This window comes from Bufo bufo, chromosome 2 (assembly GCF_905171765.1).
Source record: "Bufo bufo chromosome 2, aBufBuf1.1, whole genome shotgun sequence".
Classification (NCBI taxonomy): Eukaryota; Metazoa; Chordata; class Amphibia; order Anura; family Bufonidae; genus Bufo; species Bufo bufo.
Genome location: NC_053390.1, coordinates 50,106,716 through 50,129,791, shown reverse-complemented (window position 1 = coordinate 50,129,791; position 23,076 = coordinate 50,106,716). Strand labels below are relative to the sequence as shown.

Sequence of the window (23,076 nt, the reverse complement as noted above, 5' to 3'; positions counted from 1 at the left end):
CACACACACACTGTACGTACACACACTGCACACACACTGTACACACGCACACATTGTACACACTCTGTACACACACTGTATACACACACACTGTACACACACACGCACTGTACACACGCGCACACACACTGTACACACACACGCACTGTACACACGCGCACACACACTGTACACACGCACACATTGTACACACTCTGTACACACACTGTATACACACGCACTGTACACACTGTACACACACTTACACATACACTGTACGTACACACACACTTTACACACACTGTACACACACACACTGTACACACACATGTACACACATACTGTTTACACATACATACATATACATACACACATACACCTACATACATTGTACACACATAGTGTACACTCATACTCTGTACACAAATACACTGTACACACATATACTTAAACATACATACCGCCTACATACACTGTACACACACACTGTACACATACACCTGCACACGCACACACATACACCTACATACATAATACAGACAATTGCACTAAGCAGGAACAAGACGAGTTACAGACTGGTACAGAAGGAGAGAAGGCCCTGCCCGTGAGGGCTTACAGTCTACATAATATCACTGTGTACACAGCCCGGCTGCAGAATAATGTCACCTCAGTGTCTGGCTGCAGTGTACCTCACTGACACATACTGCACACACACACATATACAGTATATACTGTTCTCAGGGTGTAAAGGGTTAACGGGGCCGGGGCCCGGAGCACTCGGCTGGCTGCAGCTGTCACTTGTTGTAGTAGATTACCTCCAGTCAGTAAGAAGCGACTTCATTCTGTGGTTGTCATTTGCCCAGGAAGCTAAAGCAAATTGTAATGAGGGAGGCACAGCGGGCGGCCGGGTAACAGATGAGAGGCAGATATTGACTGACAGCAGCGGCCGTGGCCCCCACAAATGTATTTCTGTACGCTGCGCGCCAAGGTCACTTTCAGCTCTCATTGGAAGCCCGGGCTGAGAAATCACATGACCCCGCGGCGTAAAACTGCGAAGGGGAATTGCACGAGATGGCGAGGAGACACGTAATCCACAGGTGTGCTGGAGACTAAATAACATCGCACCCAACATCAAGAAGAAATGTTCTGTTTTTTTTGTTTTTTTTTTACAGATCTATCTGATATCTATCTCATATTTATCTATCTATAATCTATTTATCTATATCTACCTACAGGTGAAACTTGAAAAATTTGAATATCGTACAAAATTTCAGTAATGCAGCTTAAAATTAGAATATTGTGAAAAGGTTCAATATTCTAGGCTCAGTGTCACACTCAGTCAGCTAATTAGTCCATACCCCCTGAGCAAAGGGGACCTGGGATTGTGACTTGTGGGGTTTCATAAGCTGTAAGCCATAATCATCCAAATTATAACAAATAAAAGCTTGAAATATCTTGCTTTGCATGTAATGAGTCTATCTCATATGTTAGTTTTACATTTTAAGGCTACATGCACACGACCGTGGTGTGTTTTGTGGTCCGCAAGTCACGGATCCGCAAAACACGGATGGTGTCCGTGCGCGTTCCGCAATTTGTGGAACGGCACGGACAGCCTTTAATATAACTGGCTATTCTTGTCCGCAAAGCGCAGACAAGAATAGGACATGTTATATTTTTTTTGCGGGGCCACGGAACGGAGCAACGGATGCGGACAGCACACTGGGTGCTGTCCACATCTTTCGCGACCCCATTGAAGTGAATGGGTCCGCATCCGAGCCGCCAAAACTGCGACTCGGATGCGAACCAAAACAACGGCTGTGTGCATGAGGCCTAAAGAGGACCTTTCACCAGGATACATATATTGAAATGGTTATATTACCTTACAGTGCGGCCCCCAGTGATTTCTTTCCGCTTTTTTTTTTTTAAAAGACAACCCCCCCCCCCCCCCCATTCGTCCGCTGTGGTCCCCGTTTGTTTTGGGGCCTCATATGCTAATGAGGTGATTCGGGTCAACCAGGCGGGGACTTGAATTTGTCCTGGGCGCGGTCATCTTCTCCCTGGCTGCGAGCGCATCCAATGAGAGCTCCCCGCTCTTAGCCAGGGAGAAGGAGCTCAAGTTGACAGGACAAATTCAAGTCCCCGCCTGGTTGACCCGAATCGCCTCATTAGCATATGAGGCTCCAAAACAAACGGGGACCACAGCGGACGAATAGGGGGGTCCTTTTAAAAAAAAAATAAAAAAAAAACAGAAAGACATCACTGGGGGTAATGTCTATTTCATTAGGTAATATAACTATTTCAATAAATGTATCCTGGTGAAATGTCCTCTTTAAGTTGCATTACTGAAATAAATGAACTTTGCACGATATTCTAATTTTTCAAGTTTCACCTGTATATGTGTGTGTGTGTGTGTGTGTGTATATATATATACATATATATATATATATATCTATCTTCAGCACAGACCAAAAGTTTGGACACACCTTCTCATTCAAAGAGTTTTCTTTATTTTCAAGACTATGAAGGCATCAAAACTATGAATTAACACATGTGGAATTATATACATAACAAACAAGTGTGAAACAACTGAAAATATGTCATATTCTAGGTTCTTCAAAGAAGCCACCTTTTGCTTTGATTACTGCTTTGCACACTCTTGGCATTCTCTTGATGAGCTTCAAGAGGTAGTCCCCTGAAATGGTCTTCCAACAGTCTTGAAGGAGTTCCCAGAGATGCTTAGCACTTGTTGGCCCTTTTGCCTTCACTCTGCGGTCCAGCTCACCCCAAACCATCTCGATTGGGTTCAGGTCCGGTGACTGTGGAGGCCAGGTCATCTGGCGCAGCACCTCATCACTCTCCTTCATGGTCAAATAGCCCTTACTTTCAAAGTTTTCCCAATTTTTCGGCTGACTGACTGACCTTCATTTCTTAAAGTAATGATGGCCACTCGTTTTTCTTTACTTAGCTGCTTTTTTCTTGCCATAATACAAATTCTAACAGCCTATTCAGTAGGACTATCAGCTGTGTATCCACCTGACTTCTCCTCAACGCAACTGATGGTCCCAACCCCATTTATAAGGCAAGAAATCCCACTTATTAAACCTGACAGGGGACACCTGTGAAGTGAAAACCATTTCAGGGGACTACCTCTTGAATCTCATCAAGAGAATGCCAAGAGTGTGCAAAGCAGTAATCAAAGCAAAAGGTGGCTACTTTGAAGAACCTAGAATATGACATATTTTCAGTTGTTTCACACTTGTTTGTTATGTATATAATTCCACATGTGTTAATTCATAGTTTTGATGCCTTCAGTGTGAATCTACAATTTTCATAGTCATGAAAATAAAGAAAACTCTTTGAATGAGAAGGTGTGTCCAAACTTTTGGTCTGTACTGTATATCTATCTCTCATATCTATCTATATCTATCTCTCATATCTATCTATCTATATATATCTCTCATATCTATCTATCTATCTATTGATCTCTCCTACCAGAAAATGAAAAAAAGAACACTTAAAAAACTTAAAGGGGTTTTCCAAGATATTTTTACTGATGACCCCTATCCTCTGGATCGGTCACCAGTATCTGGTTGGTGGGGGTCAGACTGCACAGGTGCGCACAGTAGGGCCACGGCCTTCTCCAACTTAGCCTAGGCCAGTGACATCATGTTCATCGGTCACATGGCCCCATAGAAGTGAATGGGGCTGAGCTGCAATACCAAGCACAGCCGCTATACAATGCTTGGTAAGCACATAGAAGGCTGTGACACTACTGCGAGCACTGGTGCCTTGTAAAACAGGTGTTCTGTGGCGGACCCGGGGGTCGGACCTCCACCACAAGTGACTGACAAAGTATAAACAGCTAGTGGTGCTTGGTCAATGATCACACAAGGTGGTGCCCCCTTTATACTGGGTTCTGCAGCAGGGTATATGCTGAAGTCACATTTATACTGGTTGACATCTCGCCTTGCTGTGATACAGGTGTCCACTCGGGCAGGTAGTGGTCATACAGATGCTGGAGATCTTCCTGTGGTCATTCCAAGTTCTTTCAGCTTGGAGCCGCAGTTCAGACAAGGTGGGTGTTGGTTGCTGTGCATGGGAGATCCGTCGCCCCATCCAGACCCAGACATTCTCAATGGAGGAGAGATCTGGAGATGGTCAGGGGAGCTGCTGGAGACCCTGAAGAACACGTTGTGTAGAGCAGGCATGTCTCTAAACAGAGTCACAAAAGCCAGTAGGACTGGTTCTACAATCTCCTGGGCATACTGGAGGCTGGTCAATGTTCTCTCCATGAATACCAGACAGGAACGGCTAATGGCGCCCCCACACCATGACACCACTATGTATGATGGCAGTAGGTGTTCTCCAGTCCTCCTGTGAGAACCTGCTTTCATCACTGAACACTATTTTCTGCCATTGATGGCCACATAAGTGTGCCAAATAGCGTCACCCTGTCCACAGGTTGTGTGTGTATTGTAGATCCACCCTATTCACTTCATAGAAGCTGAGCTGCAGTACCGGACGCAACCTATGGACAGGTGTGGTGCTGTTTTTGTATTTGTAGCACAGTAGTTTTGTTGGGAAGGTGGGGGTTAGGATTGACAGCTGCCAACTGTATGGTCCTTCAGGGGCAACCAAAAGGAGGCCTACTGTCCCGGGTGGTGGTATAACCTTGTGCCACCATTAACTTTCCATTGGTGGCTCATATTTTCTATCCCTTCCTCTTATGAGTAGTGATTGCTGCTCATCGATGGGGCTCCTCAGGTCTAGCGGTTGTATAGGGACGCTCTGTAGCATTTAGCCTGCATTACACTAATCTAACAGTAGGGGGCGCTCACACTGTAATCTGGGTGCAGCCACATTCATGTGACTGATGTAACATGTGGAAGTTTACATAGGACTGCATAGAAATCTACTCCACTATTAGAACACTGCCCTTAAAAGAGGTATCAATCTCAGCACTGCTACATTTACACCTACCCCCTGATATGAATGTTTGCTACAATCTGGAGACAGTAGTTCACATGGAGAGCGCTATACTGATAGAGCAGACCTGGGTATATCACAATCTGTTGCATATTTACATAGGACTGCCGAGAAAACTACTCCATGCTGTGACAAACTAAGCTCTGCTACATCTTTATAATGCCCCCTCTTACATATCACATGGATATGAGGAGACGGTAGCTCAAGTAGAGAGCACTGTACATATGTAGCAGAGCTGGGTTTCTCATTTTGCATAGTACACCTGATGTGAGAAACAGTTCTCTGGCAGTATACATAGGACTGCAAAGGAAGCTCCTCCTTTATACCCCAAACAGTGTAGCCCCGAAAGAGTTAAGTGACAAACTGAGCTCTGCTACCTCTCTGTCTGCTCCCTAGTCCATAGCACACTGATATGACAGATTGTTGGCATCAGGAGACTACAGGATAGTGCACTATACAGATGTAGCAGAGCTAGATTTGTCATTTGACATGGTACAGGGTGATGTCACAAACCTTTCTCTGGAGGTTTACATGGGACTGCAGAAAAAAACGGCTCCGTTATATCTCCGAGTCACCACATGCTGTGCAAGCAATGCAGAGCGACAAACTGTGCTCTGCTACGTATTATAAGGCCCCCTAGTCCATAGCACTCTGATATGAAGAAACAGTAGTTCAGGTAGAGAGCACTCCACAGATGTAGTAGTGCTGAGTTTGTAATTTCACATAGTACACCTGATGTCGCAAGCAATTATCTGACGGTTTACATAGGACTGCAGAGAAAGCTGTTCCGTTATTGCTCAGCACTGTTAACAAACTGGGCTCTGCCACATCTCTGCCTGATATGAAATCTTGCTGACATCAGGAGGTGGTAGCGGGGGGTCTTTGTGCGGGCTGCGAGGATTTGATGAGATGATTATCCAGTGGAACAGCTTCTCCCCTCGAACAGATGGAATGTCTTGTCGCAAAGTTTTATCAAAGCCGCGCCAATAAGTTATGCCGTTTGGTGTAGAAGAGCAGCTTAGGAAGCCGTGTAAGACACCGGCACGGAGGCATCGCTAATCAGCACAGATCAAGAGCCTCCCGGATTAAGGAGCCTTTGGACAATGGTCTGATCTGAAGGAAGCGCAGCTGGACGTATTTACACTTCAAATCAAAGCCATAAACTTCACAACCAGCGCCGCCGCCTCGCGCATCCCGCATCACCTCCGCCTCGCGCATCCCGCATCACCTCCGCCTCCATCATTTAATATTTCATGTAGCAGAAGATAGGAGACGCTGCTTTCATACCGCACCTCCGGGAGACGCAGTGTTTCCCTCCGTCCTCCGCATACTAACAGAAGGGCCATTTCTTTTATTTTTTTGTTGTTTATGTTTTTTTTCGGGACTTTTATTATGTCGTCGTCTTAGATATTGATGTGTTTCTCACTTTATTTTGCAGAATATTCACGGCCATAAAGGACCAATTACGTCGGTTTCCTTCGCCCCTGATGGACGCTATCTCGCTACCTACTCAAACAAAGACAGCCATATCTCTTTCTGGCAGGTAATGAAGTTCCTTGGGTTTGTATATGGTGTGTATGTTTGTTTGTTTTTTTCCGGTTTGTATGTACTGTATATGGGTTCCATTGGTTTGTATGTAGTATGTACTGGTTCCTTCAGTTTGTATGCAGAGTGTACGGGTTCCTTCGGTTTGTATGTACTATATATGGGTTCCTTCGATTTGTATGTAGTGTGTACGGGTTCCTTCAGTTTGTATGTAGTGTGTACGTGTTCCTTCGGTTTGTATGTAGTGTGTACGGGTTCCTTCGGTTTGCATGTAGTGTGTACGGGTTCCTTTGGTTTGCATGTAGTGTGTACGGGTTCCTTCAGTTTGTATGCAGTGTGTACGTGTTCCTTCGGTTTGCATGTAGTCTGTACGGGTTCCTTCGGTTTGCATGTAGTGTGTACGGGTTCCTTTGGTTTGTATGTAGTGTGTACGGGTTCCTTCGGTTTGCATGTAGTGTGTACGGGTTCCTTTGGTTTGTATGTAGTGTGTACGGGTTCCTTTGGTTTGCATGTAGTGTGTACGGGTTCTTTCGGTTTGCATGTAGTGTGTACGGGTTCCTTCGGTTTGCATGTAGTGTGTACGGGTTCCTTCGGTTTGCATGTAGTGTGTACGGGTTCCTTCGGTTTGCATGTAGTGTGTACGGGTTCCTTCGGTTTGTATGCAGTGTGTACGTGTTCCTTCGGTTTGCATGTAGTCTGTACGGGTTCCTTCGGTTTGCATGTAGTGTGTACGGGTTCCTTCGGTTTGCATGTAGTGTGTACGGGTTCCTTCGGTTTGCATGTAGTGTGTACGGGTTCCTTCGGTTTGCATGTAGTGTGTACGGGTTCCTTCGGTTTGTATGCAGTGTGTACGTGTTCCTTCGGTTTGCATGTAGTCTGTACGGGTTCCTTCGGTTTGCATGTAGTGTGTACGGGTTCCTTTGGTTTGTATGTAGTGTGTACGGGTTCCTTTGGTTTGCATGTAGTGTGTACGGGTTCCTTTGGTTTGCATGTAGTGTGTACGGGTTCCTTCGGTTTGCATGTAGTGTGTACGGGTTCCTTCGGTTTGCATGTAGTGTGTACGTGTTCCTTCGGTTTGCATGTAGTCTGTACGGGTTCCTTCGGTTTGCATGTAGTGTGTACGGGTTCCTTTGGTTTGTATGTAGTGTGTACGGGTTCCTTTGGTTTGCATGTAGTGTGTACGGGTTCTTTCGGTTTGCATGTAGTGTGTACGGGTTCCTTCGGTTTGCATGTAGTGTGTACGGGTTCCTTCGGTTTGCATGTAGTGTGTACGGGTTCCTTCGGTTTGCATGTAGTGTGTACGGGTTCCTTCGGTTTGTATGCAGTGTGTACGTGTTCCTTCGGTTTGCATGTAGTCTGTACGGGTTCCTTCGGTTTGCATGTAGTGTGTACGGGTTCCTTCGGTTTGCATGTAGTGTGTACGGGTTCCTTCGGTTTGCATGTAGTGTGTACGGGTTCCTTCGGTTTGTATGCAGTGTGTACGTGTTCCTTCGGTTTGCATGTAGTCTGTACGGGTTCCTTCGGTTTGCATGTAGTGTGTACGGGTTCCTTTGGTTTGTATGTAGTGTGTACGGGTTCCTTTGGTTTGCATGTAGTGTGTACGGGTTCCTTTGGTTTGCATGTAGTGTGTACGGGTTCCTTCGGTTTGCATGTAGTGTGTACGGGTTCCTTCGGTTTGCATGTAGTGTGTACGTGTTCCTTCGGTTTGCATGTAGTCTGTACGGGTTCCTTCGGTTTGCATGTAGTGTGTACGGGTTCCTTTGGTTTGTATGTAGTGTGTACGGGTTCCTTCGGTTTGCATGTAGTGTGTACGGGTTCCTTTGGTTTGTATGTAGTGTGTACGGGTTCCTTTGGTTTGCATGTAGTGTGTACGGGTTCCTTCGGTTTGCATGTAGTGTGTACGGGTTCCTTCGGTTTGCATGTAGTGTGTACGGGTTCCTTCGGTTTGCATGTAGTGTGTACGGGTTCCTTCGGTTTGCATGTAGTGTGTACGGGTTCCTTCGGTTTGTATGCAGTGTGTACGTGTTCCTTCGGTTTGCATGTAGTCTGTACGGGTTCCTTCGGTTTGCATGTAGTGTGTACGGGTTCCTTCGGTTTGCATGTAGTGTGTACGGGTTCCTTCGGTTTGCATGTAGTGTGTACGGGTTCCTTCGGTTTGTATGCAGTGTGTACGTGTTCCTTCGGTTTGCATGTAGTCTGTACGGGTTCCTTCGGTTTGCATGTAGTGTGTACGGGTTCCTTTGGTTTGTATGTAGTGTGTACGGGTTCCTTTGGTTTGCATGTAGTGTGTACGGGTTCCTTTGGTTTGCATGTAGTGTGTACGGGTTCCTTCGGTTTGCATGTAGTGTGTACGGGTTCCTTCGGTTTGCATGTAGTGTGTACGTGTTCCTTCGGTTTGCATGTAGTCTGTACGGGTTCCTTCGGTTTGCATGTAGTGTGTACGGGTTCCTTTGGTTTGTATGTAGTGTGTACGGGTTCCTTTGGTTTGCATGTAGTGTGTACGGGTTCCTTTGGTTTGCATGTAGTGTGTACGGGTTCCTTTGGTTTGCATGTAGTGTGTACGGGTTCCTTCGGTTTGCATGTAGTGTGTACGGGTTCCTTCGGTTTGCATGTAGTGTGTACGGGTTCCTTCGGTTTGCATGTAGTGTGTACGGGTTCCTTCGGTTTGCATGTAGTGTGTACGGGTTCCTTCGGTTTGCATGTAGTGTGTACGGGTTCCTTCGGTTTGCATGTAGTGTGTACGGGTTCCTTCGGTTTGCATGTAGTGTGTACGGGTTCCTTCGGTTTGCATGTAGTGTGTACGGGTTCCTTCGGTTTGTATGTAGTGTATTCAGAACACCTGCCCCACCCTCCCTGACTGACACTTTTTAGAGCAAAGGTTCTTGCAGATGTCTCCACGACATCCCCTGTACAGCCCTTCTAAGAATGTGGTTCCTGCGTTAAAGGGGTTCTCCGGGCTTTTAATATTGATGACCTATCCTCAGGTTAGGTCATCAATATCAGATTGGCGGGGGTCTGACACCAGAAACTCCCGCCGATCAGCTGTATGAATGGAAGGCGCGCGCATTGTGCGTGTGCCATCACCCTTCTCTCTGCTCCCTGCTGCTTTGCCATAGAATAGGTCATCAATATCAGATCGGCAGCAGTATGACACCTGGCACCCCTGCCGATCTGATATTGATGGCCTATCCTGCGGATAGGCCATCAATATTAAAAGCCCGGAGAACCCCTTTAAGTCCAGCACAACGAATGCCGCTAATGCAGAGCAAGTCTCTGTTGTGGCTCATAAGAGAAGAATTCTACAAAGGGTTGAAAAATAAAAACTAAGGCATACTCATCCTTATCGATCTGCTGCTGGTCTGGTCCCAGCTCAACACTCCAGAAGCATTTGTAGTCTGTAACCTTGGAGACACATAGGTCTGCATAGGAGCTTTATTAACAGTTTTTTCTGAAACACCAGCAGAGGGCAACTAAACCATCCACTGGCTGAGGCAGGTCACCGCTGCCGTCATTGATTGGCTGAGTGGCGCCTACCTGGGGTATCCAAAGAAAATAGCTCCTGTGCAGAACTATGTGTCTCCATGGTTACAGACTACAAAGAAACAGTGTTGTCTGATTCTGCATTCACACTCTCTTCTCCGCCTTCTCTTCTATTGTCTGTGGTTAGCTTAAAAAAAAAAAGGGTGGGGAACACATGACTGTAAAGTCGGACTACACATGGGTCTGCATAAGAGCTGCGTACACAAAACATTAGGACATTTTTCATACTATTTTCTAAAAGTACACGTATCCTTACTTGGTTATTCCCAACCAATTAAAATCCAGATTTCATATCTTAGTTTAAATGAATTGAAGCAATGGCTGGTGGTTGCAAAAGTATACACACCCTTGACTAGACAGTGAAATTCCTTTCATACAGTGCCCAATGAACTATTGGGCCCTGTGGGGATTCGCTCTAGTAGACAGGGTGTGCGGACGCAGTACAGAGGAAAATTACCAGTTCTTAAATCAAACTTCCGTGTTTATTTACACATAAAGCAAAAACAAAACGTCACTTTGCAGTCTTGGTGTTAGGGCTCTTTCACACTTGCGTTCTTTTCTTCCGGCATAGAGTTCCGTCGTCGGGGCTCTATGCCGAAAGAATCCTGATCAGGATTATCCCAATGCATTCTGAATGGAGAGAAATCCGTTCAGGATGCATCAGGATGTCTTCAGTTCCGGACCGGAACGTTTTTTGGCCGGGGAAAATACCGCAGCATGCTGCGCTTTTTGCTCCGGCCAAAAATCCTGAACACTTGCCGCAAGGCCGGATCCTGAATTAATGCCCATTGAAAGGCATTAATCCGGATCCGGCCTTAAGCTAAACGTCGTTTTGGCGCATTGCCGGATCCGACGTTTAGCTTTTTCTGAATGGTTACCATGGCTGCCAAGACGCTAAAGTCCTGGCAGCCATGGTAAAGTGTAGTGGGGAGCGGGGGAGCAGTGTACTTACCGTCCGTGCGGCTCCCCGGGCGCTCCAGAGTGACGTCAGGGCGCCCCACGCGCATGGATGACGTGATCGCATGGACACGTCATCCATGCGCATGGGGCGCTCTGACGTCATTCTGGAGCGCCCCGGGAGCCGCACGGACTGTAAGTATACTGCTCCCCACTACTACTATGGCAACCAGGACTTTAATAGCGTCCTGGCTGCCATAGTAACACTGAACGCATTTTGAAGACGGATCCGTCTTCAAATGCTTTCAGTTCATTTGCGTTTTTCCGGATCCGGCGTGTAATTCCGGCAAATGGAGTACACGCCGGATCCGGGACAATGCAAGTGTGAAAGGGCCCTTAGTTCACACACAATGGAAAGTCCACATAGCAAAAATCACCTTGTTGACAGTTCTGCCTCCAGCAGTCCATAGCAGGCTTTTAGGGGGCCTGTTTCCCTTACAGACGGGTCTCAGCCCTCGAGCACAGCACAAGCCTCAGATCCCAGCACACACACCTCCTGAGCTCCACTGTCAGACTGAGGTAATCCTCCTCACCTGGCAGTGCTGGCTGGTTTTTAGGCCTGGCAAAACCCGGCCTGGAACATTGGAAGTAGTCTCCCACCAAGCACTTTGACTACTCCCAGTAAGAGCCGTCCCAGATCAGCTATGCAGCCATACTAAGTATTAAGGTGTCAAACAGCAACTGCTGCTGACACATAAAAACTGTCTCTTACTCCACCGAGGCCAGGAACCTCGGTGACATGTACCTATCATCCACGATGATTCCTTGTACCGTTTTACATACCTCCCCCTTTGTTCAACCCTGAGGGAGTAAACACATGCCATACAATATACTCTGGACAGGGCATCCGCATTTACCTGCAACCGGCCTGCCCTGTGTTCTATGGAGAACTTAAAGTTTTGTAAGGACAGGATCCACCTGGTGACTCTGGCATTTCTCTCTTTGGCCTGGATCATCCACTTAAGAGGGGAGTGGTCAGTCACCAGACGGAATGTTCTCCCCAACAAATAATAGCGGAGAGACTCGAGTGCCCACTTCATAGCCAGGCACTCTCTCTCCACTACCGTACCTGGTCTCGGCTGGGGTAAGCTTGCGGCTTAGGAAGGCAACGGGATGCTCCTCCCCATTGACTTTCTGAGACAGTACAGCACCGAGGCCTACTTTGGAGGCGTCTGTCTGCACTATGAATTCCCGCGTCACCAAAACCGGGGACCCACACAGGGCCGACTTCAAAGCGGCAAAAGCCTCTTCCGCCAAGTCATTCCAGTGAACCATCACTGACTTGTGTCCCTTCAAGAGCCCTGTCAATGACGTAACAAAGTGGGGAATAAATCTTATGTAATAGCCTATCATTCTTAGGAATGACTTTACTTGTTTAGTAGTGACAGGTCGGGGCCAATTTCTTATCGCCTCTATTTTCTTTACTTGGGGTTTGATCACTCCGCGCCCAATGACATACCCCAGGTATTTAGTCTCCTCTAACCCTATCGCATATTTTTTGGGGTTAGCGGTCAGTCCCGCCTTCCGAAGGGAGTCCACTATAGCCTGCACTTTGGGTAGGTGACTTTCCCAGTCGGTATTGTGGATGACAATATTGTCCAGGTAAGCTGAAGCGTACCGACGATGTGGACGCAGCACAATGTCCATAAGCCGCTGAAAAGTGGCGGGGGCGCCATGCAGATGAAAGGGTAGCGCCTTGTACTGATACAGCCCTTCAGGTGTGATGAAGGCAGTTTTCTCTTTGACAGCCTCCGTTAAGGACACCTGCCAGTACCTTTTCGTGAGGTCCAAAACAGAAAAATACCGGGCTTGTCCTAAACTCTCGATAAGCTCATCCACCCGGGGCATGGGATACGCATCGAATTTGGAAATCTCGTTCCGTTTACGAAAATCGTTACAGAACAGGAGTGTCCCGTCCGGCTTGGGTATTAGCACTATAGGACTAGCCCACTCACTTTTAGACTCCTCAATGACGTCTAGCCTCAGCATCATCTGCACTTCCTCTGAGATGGCTTGTCGCCAAGCCTCGGGTACCCGGTATGGTTTTAGCCGGACTTTTGCCTGAGGCTCAGTGACATGTCATGCCAAATTGTGGAAGTGCGTCCAGGGAGATTCGAAAACAAATCTGTGTTCCGGTTAATAAACTCCCTGGCCTCCTGAGCCTGCTTGGAGGAGAGGCTGTCAGCAATTCTTACTGTGGCAGCCGCTTCCCTTGCTTCAGACAGAGGGGTCGAAACCACTTCCCCTAGAAAACCTGGCCGCGGTCTGTCTTCAGTACAGGTTTCCCTATTTTTCCACGGTTTGAGTAGATTCACATGGTAAACCTGCTCCGGCTTTCGCCTCCCTGGCTGTTGTACCTTGTTATTTACCTCTCCAATTTTTTCAAGTACCTCGTAGGGCCCCAGCCACCTGGCCAGAAACTTACTGTCCACGGTTGGCACCAGAACCAAAACCCGAACACCCGGGTTAAAGATCTGGACCTGAGCCTGCCAATTATAGATATGACTCTCGCTGAGCGGCATCCATATGCTCCCTTACAAGAGGCAAATCGGTCTCTATCCGCTGTTGCATCTTGGCAACATACTCAAGGACACTTCTATGCGGAGTGGGTTGCTGTTCTCACGCCTCTTTGGCTACGTCCAACAAACCGCGAGGATGTCTGCCATATAGCAATTCGAAGGGTGAGAACTCAGTAGAGGCCTGGGGCACCTCTCGCACAGCGAACATGAGATAGGGCAGAAGAAGGTCCCAGTTTTTCCCATCTTTGGACACCACACTTTTTAACATGGTTTTTAGTGTTTTATTAAACCTTTCAACCAGACCGTCCGTTTGCAGATGGTAAATGGACATCCGTAACTGTTTGATATGCAGCAACTTACAGAGCTCCCTCATGACCTTAGACATAAAAGGGGTCCCCTAGGTAGTCAGAACCTCTTTAGCTAGCCCCACTCGGGAGAACATTTCTATTAGCTCCTTAGCTATCAGTTTAGCCGATGTATGTCGCAGTGGCACTGCCTCCGGGTACAGAGTGGCATAATCTAGAACAACCACATACAACATATTCTGATGAACCACAAAATGTGGAAACACCGACTCTGCCCCTGGTTGTTGTGGTTCACTATCTAATATTAATACATTTTCCCATGCTCGGGATAGAGTTGGGTCCCGGTGTTGTGCAGTACCAAAATTATCACCGGAAACATTGAGGTCTGCTAGCTCAGGCCCCGGCAGCAAGTCCTCTACATCTCCCACCATTACATTCAGTGGGGTTGTCCCCCCTTCCTCTTCCACCAAAGTGGCGGTCACCCCTACCGCTGGCCCTTCGGCCTCGGGTTCCCAGGGTTTTAGCCTCCCATGGAGCCAGGCCACTCTGCTGGAGTTACCCCTGTCTCATATGTATCAGTCACTCTCATAGCAGGCCACAGTGTCGGGAATTCTCTCCCTATTATAAGTTCGTAGTGTAAATTTGTGGCAACTACCACTTCATGAGTCCACCTGCCGGCCCCTGTGGTTAGAGACACCAGGGCGGTGGGATACTCTTTTAAGTCTCCATGGATGCACATGACCCGACTTTCTGGCCAGTATACTTCGTGGACCGTACCAGGGGAACCGTTACTAGGGGCACCAGACTCCCTTAGTCCAGCAGAACCTCCGCTGGAGTGTCTCCCACTTCCACCTGGCACAAGTGGTTTAGAGTTTCTGGGGTACCTGCTGCACATAGCTTTCTGGCATATAACGACTGACGGTAGCCATAGTTAGTGTCCATGGGTTCCACCTGATGTGGACAGTCTTACATGGCCAGGCTCCTGACACTGCCAACAGACTATCGGAGCCAGGTTCGTAGGGGGTTCATCCTGGGTGGGTTTGGTTGGTACAAGTCGCCGGGTCTGGAATGGAGATTTATCTGGTTTGACTGCCCCCCTCCGAAAAGAACCCCCGTAAGATTCTTAGTAGCCTCGTAGCGCTCCACCAGGTCCACCATTTCCAGGGCATTGCCAGGAGACAACTGGCCGATCCAGTGCTGGAGAGGGGATGGCAAAGCCCTCCAGAACATATCAGCCAATAGTCTATCCAGCATAGCCGTGGGACTCAGCACATCAGGCTGTAGACACTTTTGCAAGAGGTGGAATAAGTCATAATACTGGGGTCTCGCAGGCTCCGCCGGCTTAAACCCCCACTGATGTACCCGCTGGGCACAGACCAACACATTCACCCCCAGTCTTGCCAAAATCTCACCCTTTACTGCTTATTATCCTCGCGTTGGTGCAGGTTTGTCTCAAGCTGCTGCAGATTAGCCTCCATGAGGGCCTTCACAACAGCCTCCATTTTGTCGTGGGGCACTGGTTGTAATACAGCTGGTTTAATGTACGACATACAACCTTGCCTGGAAAAATGCAGAACCCAAAAATATTTGAGTTCACGCCAGCCTCACTGCTCTTGTCCTCCACCAATTGTGGGGATTCGCTCTTGTAGACAGGGTGTGCGGACGCAGTACAGAGGCAAATTACCCGTTCTTAAATCAAACTTCCGTGTTTATTCACACATAAAGCAAAAACAAAACATCACTTTGCAGTCTTGGTGTTAGTTCACTCACAATGGAAAGTTCACATAGCAAAAATCACCTTGTTGGCAATTCTGCCTCCAGCAGTCCATAGCAGGCTTTTAGGGGGCCTGTTTCCCTTACAGTCGGGTCTCAGCCCTCCAGCTCAGCACAAGCCTCAGATCCCAGCACACACACCTCCTGAGCTCCACTGTCAGACTCAGGTAATCCTCCTCACCTGGCAGTGCTGGCTGGTTTTTAGGCCTGGCAAAACCCGGCCTGGAACATGGGGAGTAGTCACCCACCCAGCACTTTGACTACTCCCAGTAAGAGCCATCCCGGATCAGCTATACAGCCATACTAAGTTTTAAGGTGTCAAACAGCAACTGCTGCTGACACAAAAAAAAAACTCCTCTTACTCCACCGAGGCCAGGAACCGCGGTGACACGTTCCTATCATCCACGATAATTTCTTGTACCTTCTTACAGCCCATACAGGGGCGTGGATAGACTCTCTTTAGCAATTAAATTTGGTGGTTTCTAGCGCCAGGAGATCCAGTGTAGCTTGATGGTAGTCAGGCGGTAATGTGGTTGCTCGGCAACATAAAATGACCCTCCCGGCACCCTCAGAATAATAGCTGTAGAGGCTGCACAGATATGTCAGACTCATTATACCGTGTGCAGACAGTGGCGGTAGCCTATAATTGTTCGCTGTAACGTTACCCCCGATCACAGCATTGCGGTTACCTGCGTCCTTCACGCCATAATAAACATATTTAGCTAATTAATGTGAGATTGTATGGTTATTGATTCCAGGGTTCACACTCATCTCCAGTTTCCTCAGAGCATCGCTCAGCATACTATGATGATTTAATGCGCTCCCATTTTACAGCGGAGTAATTAAGGATTACCGCAGTGTTCACCACCTTTATCTAATACATAAGATAATCACGTGCAGACAGTCCTAGTATCTGATGGATCGTAATCGCTGTGTCACCAGAAGAGCGGGGCCCCCGAGAGACGCCAGCATCCTTCACTGTGCCACCAATGATCCGCCTTCATTGTACTGGAACTTTGGATTCAACTGTAGGAAGAAAACAAATTCATGATTCTGAAACTCCTCCAGACACCTGACCACATACATACACCATACATATAGGTGTGCATGCTTAACCTGACACACAGTGGCTCCACGAAGAGTAGGATGATTTTAACAGCTCAAGCATTGGTGCTAAAGACCCATTATATCCTATACTCATCCCAAGTTGCACCCTGTGTTATACTCCAGAGCTGCACTCGATATTCTGCTAGTAGAGTCGCATTGTATATACACTGCGTGCAGAATTATTAGGCAAATGAGTATTTTGACCACATCATCCTCTTTATGCATGTTGTCTTACTCCAAGCTGTATAGGCTCGAAAGCCTACTACCAATTAAGCATATTAGGTGATGTGCATCTCTGTAATGAGAAGGGGTGTGGTCTAATGACATCAACACCCTATATTAGGTGTGCATAATTATTAGGCAACTTCCTTTCCTTTGGCAAAATGGGTCAAAAGAAGGACTTGACAGGCTCAGAAAAGTCAAAAATAGTGAGATATCTTGCAGAGGGATGCAGCACTCTTAAAATTGCAAAGCTTCTGAAGCGTGTTCATCGAACAATCAAGCGTTTCATTCAAAATAGTCAACAGGATCGCAAGAAGCGTGTGGAAAAACCAAGGCGCAAAATAACTGCCCATGAACTGAGAAAAGTCAAGCGTGCAGCTGCCAAGATGCCACTTGCCACCAGTTTGGCCATATTTCAGAGCTGCAACATCACTGGAGTGCCCAAAAGCACAAGGTGTGCAATACTCAGAGACATGGCCAAGGTAAGAAAGGCTGAAAGACGACCACCACTGAACAAGACACACAAGCTGAAACGTCAAGACTGGGCCAAGAAATATCTCAAGACTGATTTTTCTAAGGTTTTATGGACTGATGAAATGAGAGTGAGTCTTGATGGGCCAGATGGATGGGCCCGTGGCTGGATTGGTAAAGGGCAGAGAGCTCCAGTCCGACTCAGACGCCAGCAAGGTGGAGGTGGAGTACTGGTTTGGGCTGGTATCATCAAAGATGAGCTTGTGGGGCCTTTTCGGGTTGAGGATGGAGTCAAGCTCAACTCCCAGTCCTACTGCCAGTTTCTGGAAGACACCTTCTTCAAGCAGTGGTACAGGAAGAAGTCTGCATCCTTCAAGAAAAACATGATTTTCATGCAGGACAATGCTCCATCACACGCGTCCAAGTACTCCACAGCGTGGCTGGCAAGAAAGGGTATAAAAGAAGAAAATCTAATGACATGGCCTCCTTGTTCACCTGATCTGAACCCCATTGAGAACCTGTGGTCCATCATCAAATGTGAGATTTACAAGGAGGGAAAACAGTACACCTCTCTGAACAGTGTCTGGGAGGCTGTGGTTGCTGCTGCACGCAATGTTGATGGTGAACAGATCAAAACACTGACAGAATCCATGGATGGCAGGCTTTTGAGTGTCCTTGCAAAGAAAGGTGGCTATATTGGTCACTGATTTGTTTTTGTTTTGTTTTTGAATGTCAGAAATGTATATTTGTGAATGTTGAGATGTTATATTGGTTTCACTGGTAAAAATAAATAATTAAAATGGGTATATATTTGTTTTTTGTTAAGTTGCCTAATAATTATGCACAGTAATAGTCACCTGCACACACAGATATCCCCCTAAAATAGCTAAAACTAAAAACAAACTAAAAACTACTTCCAAAAATATTCAGCTTTGATATTAATGAGTTTTTTGGGTTCATTGAGAACATGGTTGTTGTTCAATAATAAAATTTATCCTCAAAAATACAACTTGCCTAATAATTCTGCACTCCCTGTACATTACACTGCATATTCTATACTCATCCCAAGTTGCATCCTGTGTTACTCCAGAGCTGCGCTTACTATTCTGCTGGTAGAGTCACTGTGTACATACATTACATTACTTATCCTGTACTGATCCTGAGTTACATCCTGTATTATACTCCAGAGCTGCACTCACTATTCTGCTGGTGCAGTCACTGTGTACATACATTACTTATCCTATCCTGATCCTGAGTTCTATCCTGTATTATACTCCAGAGCTGCACTCACTATTCTGCTGGTGCAGTCACTGTGTACATACATTACTTATCCTGTACTGATCCTGAGTTACATCCTGTATTATACTCCAGAGCTGCACTCACTATTCTGCTGGTGCAGTCACTGTGTACATACATTACATTATTTATCCTGTACTGATCCTGAGTTACATCCTGTATTATACTCCAGAGCTGCACTCACTATTCTGCTGGTGCAGTCACTGTGTACATACATTACATTATTTATCCTGTACTGATCCTGAGTTACATCCTGTATTATACTCCAGAGCTGCACTCACTATTCTGCTGGTGCAGCCACTGTGTACATACATTACATTATTTATCCTGTACTGATCCTGAGTTACATCCTGTATTATACTCCTGAACTGCACTCACTATTCTGCTGGTGGAGTCACTGTGTACATACATTACATTACTTATCCTGTACTGATCCTGAGTTACATTCTGTATTATACTCCAGAGCTGCACTCACTATTCTGCTGGTGCAGTCACTGTGTACATACATTACATTATTTATCCTGTACTGATCCTGAGTTACATCCTGTATTATACTCCAGAGCTGCACTCACTATTCTGCTGGTGCAGTCACTGTGTACATACATTACATTATTTATCCTGTACTGATCCTGAGTTACATCCTGTATTATACTCCAGAGCTGCACTCACTATTCTGCTGGTGGAGTCACTGTGTATATACATTACTTATCCTATACTGATCCTGAGTTACATCCTGTATTATACTCCAGAGCTGAGAGAGGGACATTTAAAATACACAGAGGAACAGAGGGGCAGTGATGCTGTCTGTCGGCCATGTCAGCTTTGTGCTTGTGGACAATAGGAGCGACAGTACGGGGGGTCCGTCCCAGAGGTCTCTGCTGGATCTTCTCTCCTCGCCTGGTCCCAGCTGCAGTTTACAGTGTTAAACTTTAATCCCAGTCAGACCTGTTAGAAATCTGGGCTCAGCTGGCTATCTCCTCCGTGCTAATCCTATATCTGTCACAGGCTCAGAGCATTACCTGATTACCTCCATGAGCTCCAGGGGGGCGTCCATCACATGTGCAGGGCCCTGAAACAAAGCATCATCTGCACTGACTTAAAGGGCCGTCTCATGATGACAACCCCTGTCCACAGGCTCTGTTAGGACTCACTGCTGGCTCAGTGTCTTTATACAGTTTGCTCTGGTGAAAGTATTGTGTATATAATAGGCACAGTAGTCTTAAGTACGATAAGCTCCCAGATATCAGTAAAGCACAGAGGAGCTCAGGTGAGCATTGACTGATCCTAGTAGCAACCAGCAGAACAGGGAGTACAGCTCTAGAGTATAATACAGGACTTAACTCAGCATCAGTACAGAAGAAGTCACGTAATGTATGTACACCGTGACCCCAGCAGCAGAATTGTGAGTACAGCTCTGGAATGTAATATAGGATGTAACTCAGGATTACATGATAAGTAATGTAATGTGTGTACACAGTGACTCCACCATCAGAATAGTGAGTGCAGTTCAGGAGTATAATACAGGATGTAACTCAGGATCAGTACAGGATAAGTAATGTATGTAGACAGTGACTCCACTAGCAGAATAGTGAGTGCAGCTGTAGAGTATAATACAGGATAAGTAATGTAATCTATGTACACAGTGACTCCCTCGGCAGAATAGTGAGTGCAGCTCTGGAGTATAATATGGATGTAACTCATAATCAGTACAGGATGAGTAATGTATGTATATAGTTACTACACTAGCAGAATAGTGAGTGCAGCTCTGGAATGTAATATAGGATGTAACTCAGGATTACATGATAAGTAATGTAATGTGTGTACACAGTGACTCCACCATCAGAATAGTGAGTGCAGCTCTGGAGTATAATACAGGATGTAACTCAGGATCAGTACAGGATAAGTAATGTATGTAGACAGTGACTCCACCAGCAGAATAGTGAGTGCAGCTGTAGAGTATAATACAGGATAAGTAATGTAATCTATGTACACAGTGACTCCATCGGCAGAATAGTGAGTGCAGCTCTGGAGTATAATATGGATGTAACTCATAATCAGTACAGGATGAGTAATGTATGTATATAGTTACTACACTAGCAGAATAGTGAGTGCAGCTCTGGAATATAATACAAGATGTAACTCGGATCAGTACAAGATAAGTAATGTAATGTATGTACACAGTGACTCCACCAGCAGAATAGTGAGTGCAGCTCTGGAGTATAATACAGGATGTAACTCAGGATCAGTACAGGATAAGTAATGTATGTACACAGTGACTGCACCAGCAGAATAGTGAGTGCAGCTCTGGAGTATAATACAGGATAGAACTCAGGATCAGGACAGGATAAGTAATGTATGTACACAGTGACTGCACCAGCAGAATAGTGAGTGCAGCTCTGGGGTATAATACAGGATGGAATAGTGAGTGCAGCTCTGGAGTCTAATAAGAATATAACTCAGGATCAGGTAATGTAATGTATGTGCACAGTTACACCACTAGCGCTGTAGTATTGCAGTTCACACACCATTTGTTGAAGAGGATTTATGAACTCAATTTTCGTGAAGTAATGCATAAGTATCCCTGATGGCTGGCCCCTTTTTCCATAAGATTATGGCTGGTCGTGAGGGATCTGAACAGGGCCACACTTTTGTTGTCCGTAAAGCCCAGACGCTGCAGCCCATTCAGCATTTCTCATTTAGCTGTAGACTAAAGGCGCCGCAGACCCCGCCAGCCCCGGCGGCATTGGAGGCGTTCACACACAGTCTGCCCCCTCGCACAGCCGCTGCTTCCTCCGTTTCAGAGCTATTACTAATGTGGGGAAAATCAGCGACATTAGTCATCTTAAAAGGGCCATTACTCAAGATGATTTAAATTGTGAAAATGTCAGTGGTGCTTGTGCGCTCACTGCTAGAGATGCTGTGATTTACACCCGCTGACAGCACCGTGCCACCGAGCAGGAGCAAAAAAAACATAGAAAATTACTTATATCCTTCCCCGGACTGAATTTGGGACATAAGCTCTCTTCAGCGTCCGCACATTCAACCATTAGTCATACTTGCTACATGGAGGACACTGCAGGGTTAACCACAGAAACCTGTGTATATCTTTTATATGGATGTTACACCGCTAACATGATGGAGACCGATTGTGTGGCGTCAGCGTGACTTTGAAGTATAGATGTCCGGTGCTTTGCGCAAATCAGCCTGAGATCACAACGGCTGTATCTCACCTGTGAAAATCAGCACTAAACACAAGAGAATTGAATGACACATCCAGCTCTGCTACATCGGTTTTAAATTAGCGCTTTAAAGGAACGCTCCTGACTAAGCTGATTCACTGTGTTGTGGATGGATCAGGGAGTCAAGGAACAATTAGGACAAGTCATACAGAGGCCTGATGTAGCGTCTACGCTTTCCCGGGAGTGTTCCTTTAAATGTCTTATCCCTTTTAGAAAATCTCTGTTTGTTACCAGGGTCTTCCAATAATAAGCTAATAACGGTATCCCACTGCCGAGACCGCCAGCAATCAGCAGTCCTTAGTAGAGGAACCCAGCAGCAGGTTTTCAGTTTCTCTACAGCGCCACCACAGGAAAAATAAAGTATTGCATATTATACATTTAACATTGAGGGTCTGGGTTCTCCGATAGTCATGAACGTGGGACCTGCTCTATTAACTCTTCCATAAGACGGTTATATTATGAGACATACGACGGCGGTGGAGCCATATCTTCTTTATGTCTAGTGGATGCAAAACTCCATGATGACCACCCATTTTCCTGGACGCAGACAAGAGAGGGCCACCTTGTAAGAATACAATATATGGGCCCCCTGCTCTGCAATGGCTTATCATAGAACACCCCCCTCCTTAAAGGGGTTGTACTAAGATTGACACTTATCACCCTTTCCCTCTCATATTCAGACTGTATGGGACTTCCGAATATAGTTGGGTACGGTGCTCGGTTATCTTCAGCAGGCCCCCATAGACTTTGAAGGGATATTAGCAATGTGCATGCTCAGCTGAAGCTCCATTCAAACAGGGGAGAGAGATATTGGAGGGGGTCCCGATGGTGGAAACCCCACCATAATCTTCTCACCTATGTTGGAAGCTGCTGTTGCGGTGGCAGTGTGCCCTCTCACCTACTGGACAGGTTGCATATATGACACGTCTGCCCAGTTCCTTTAACCTCTGATGATCGGTTGGATGAGTTCTGATCAGCTTTTAGGGCGATGTAAAGATTTGATATCTTTTCCCATGTTTTTTTTTAAGTGAGCCCCAGATTTAGTGAAACATCAAGCAAACCCTCTCTCTTAAAGGGAACCTGTCATCTTGTCCATGTACTCCTAGTTGGGGCAGCATGGTATAGAGCAGGAGGAGC

General features: G+C 46.4%; 1 protein-coding gene across 2 annotated transcripts in view; it reads left to right on the top strand.

Annotated features, from left to right (window-relative positions):
- WDR7 (WD repeat domain 7) overlaps nt 1-23,076 on the top strand; it is a 363,534-nt gene that overhangs the window by 338,262 nt on the left and 2,196 nt on the right. For both annotated transcript variants that reach the window (XM_040421053.1, XM_040421054.1), the window contains one exon: nt 6,404-6,508. In XM_040421053.1, the coding sequence (XP_040276987.1) occupies nt 6,404-6,508 (105 nt within the window). The remainder of the gene's footprint in view (nt 1-6,403; nt 6,509-23,076) is intronic.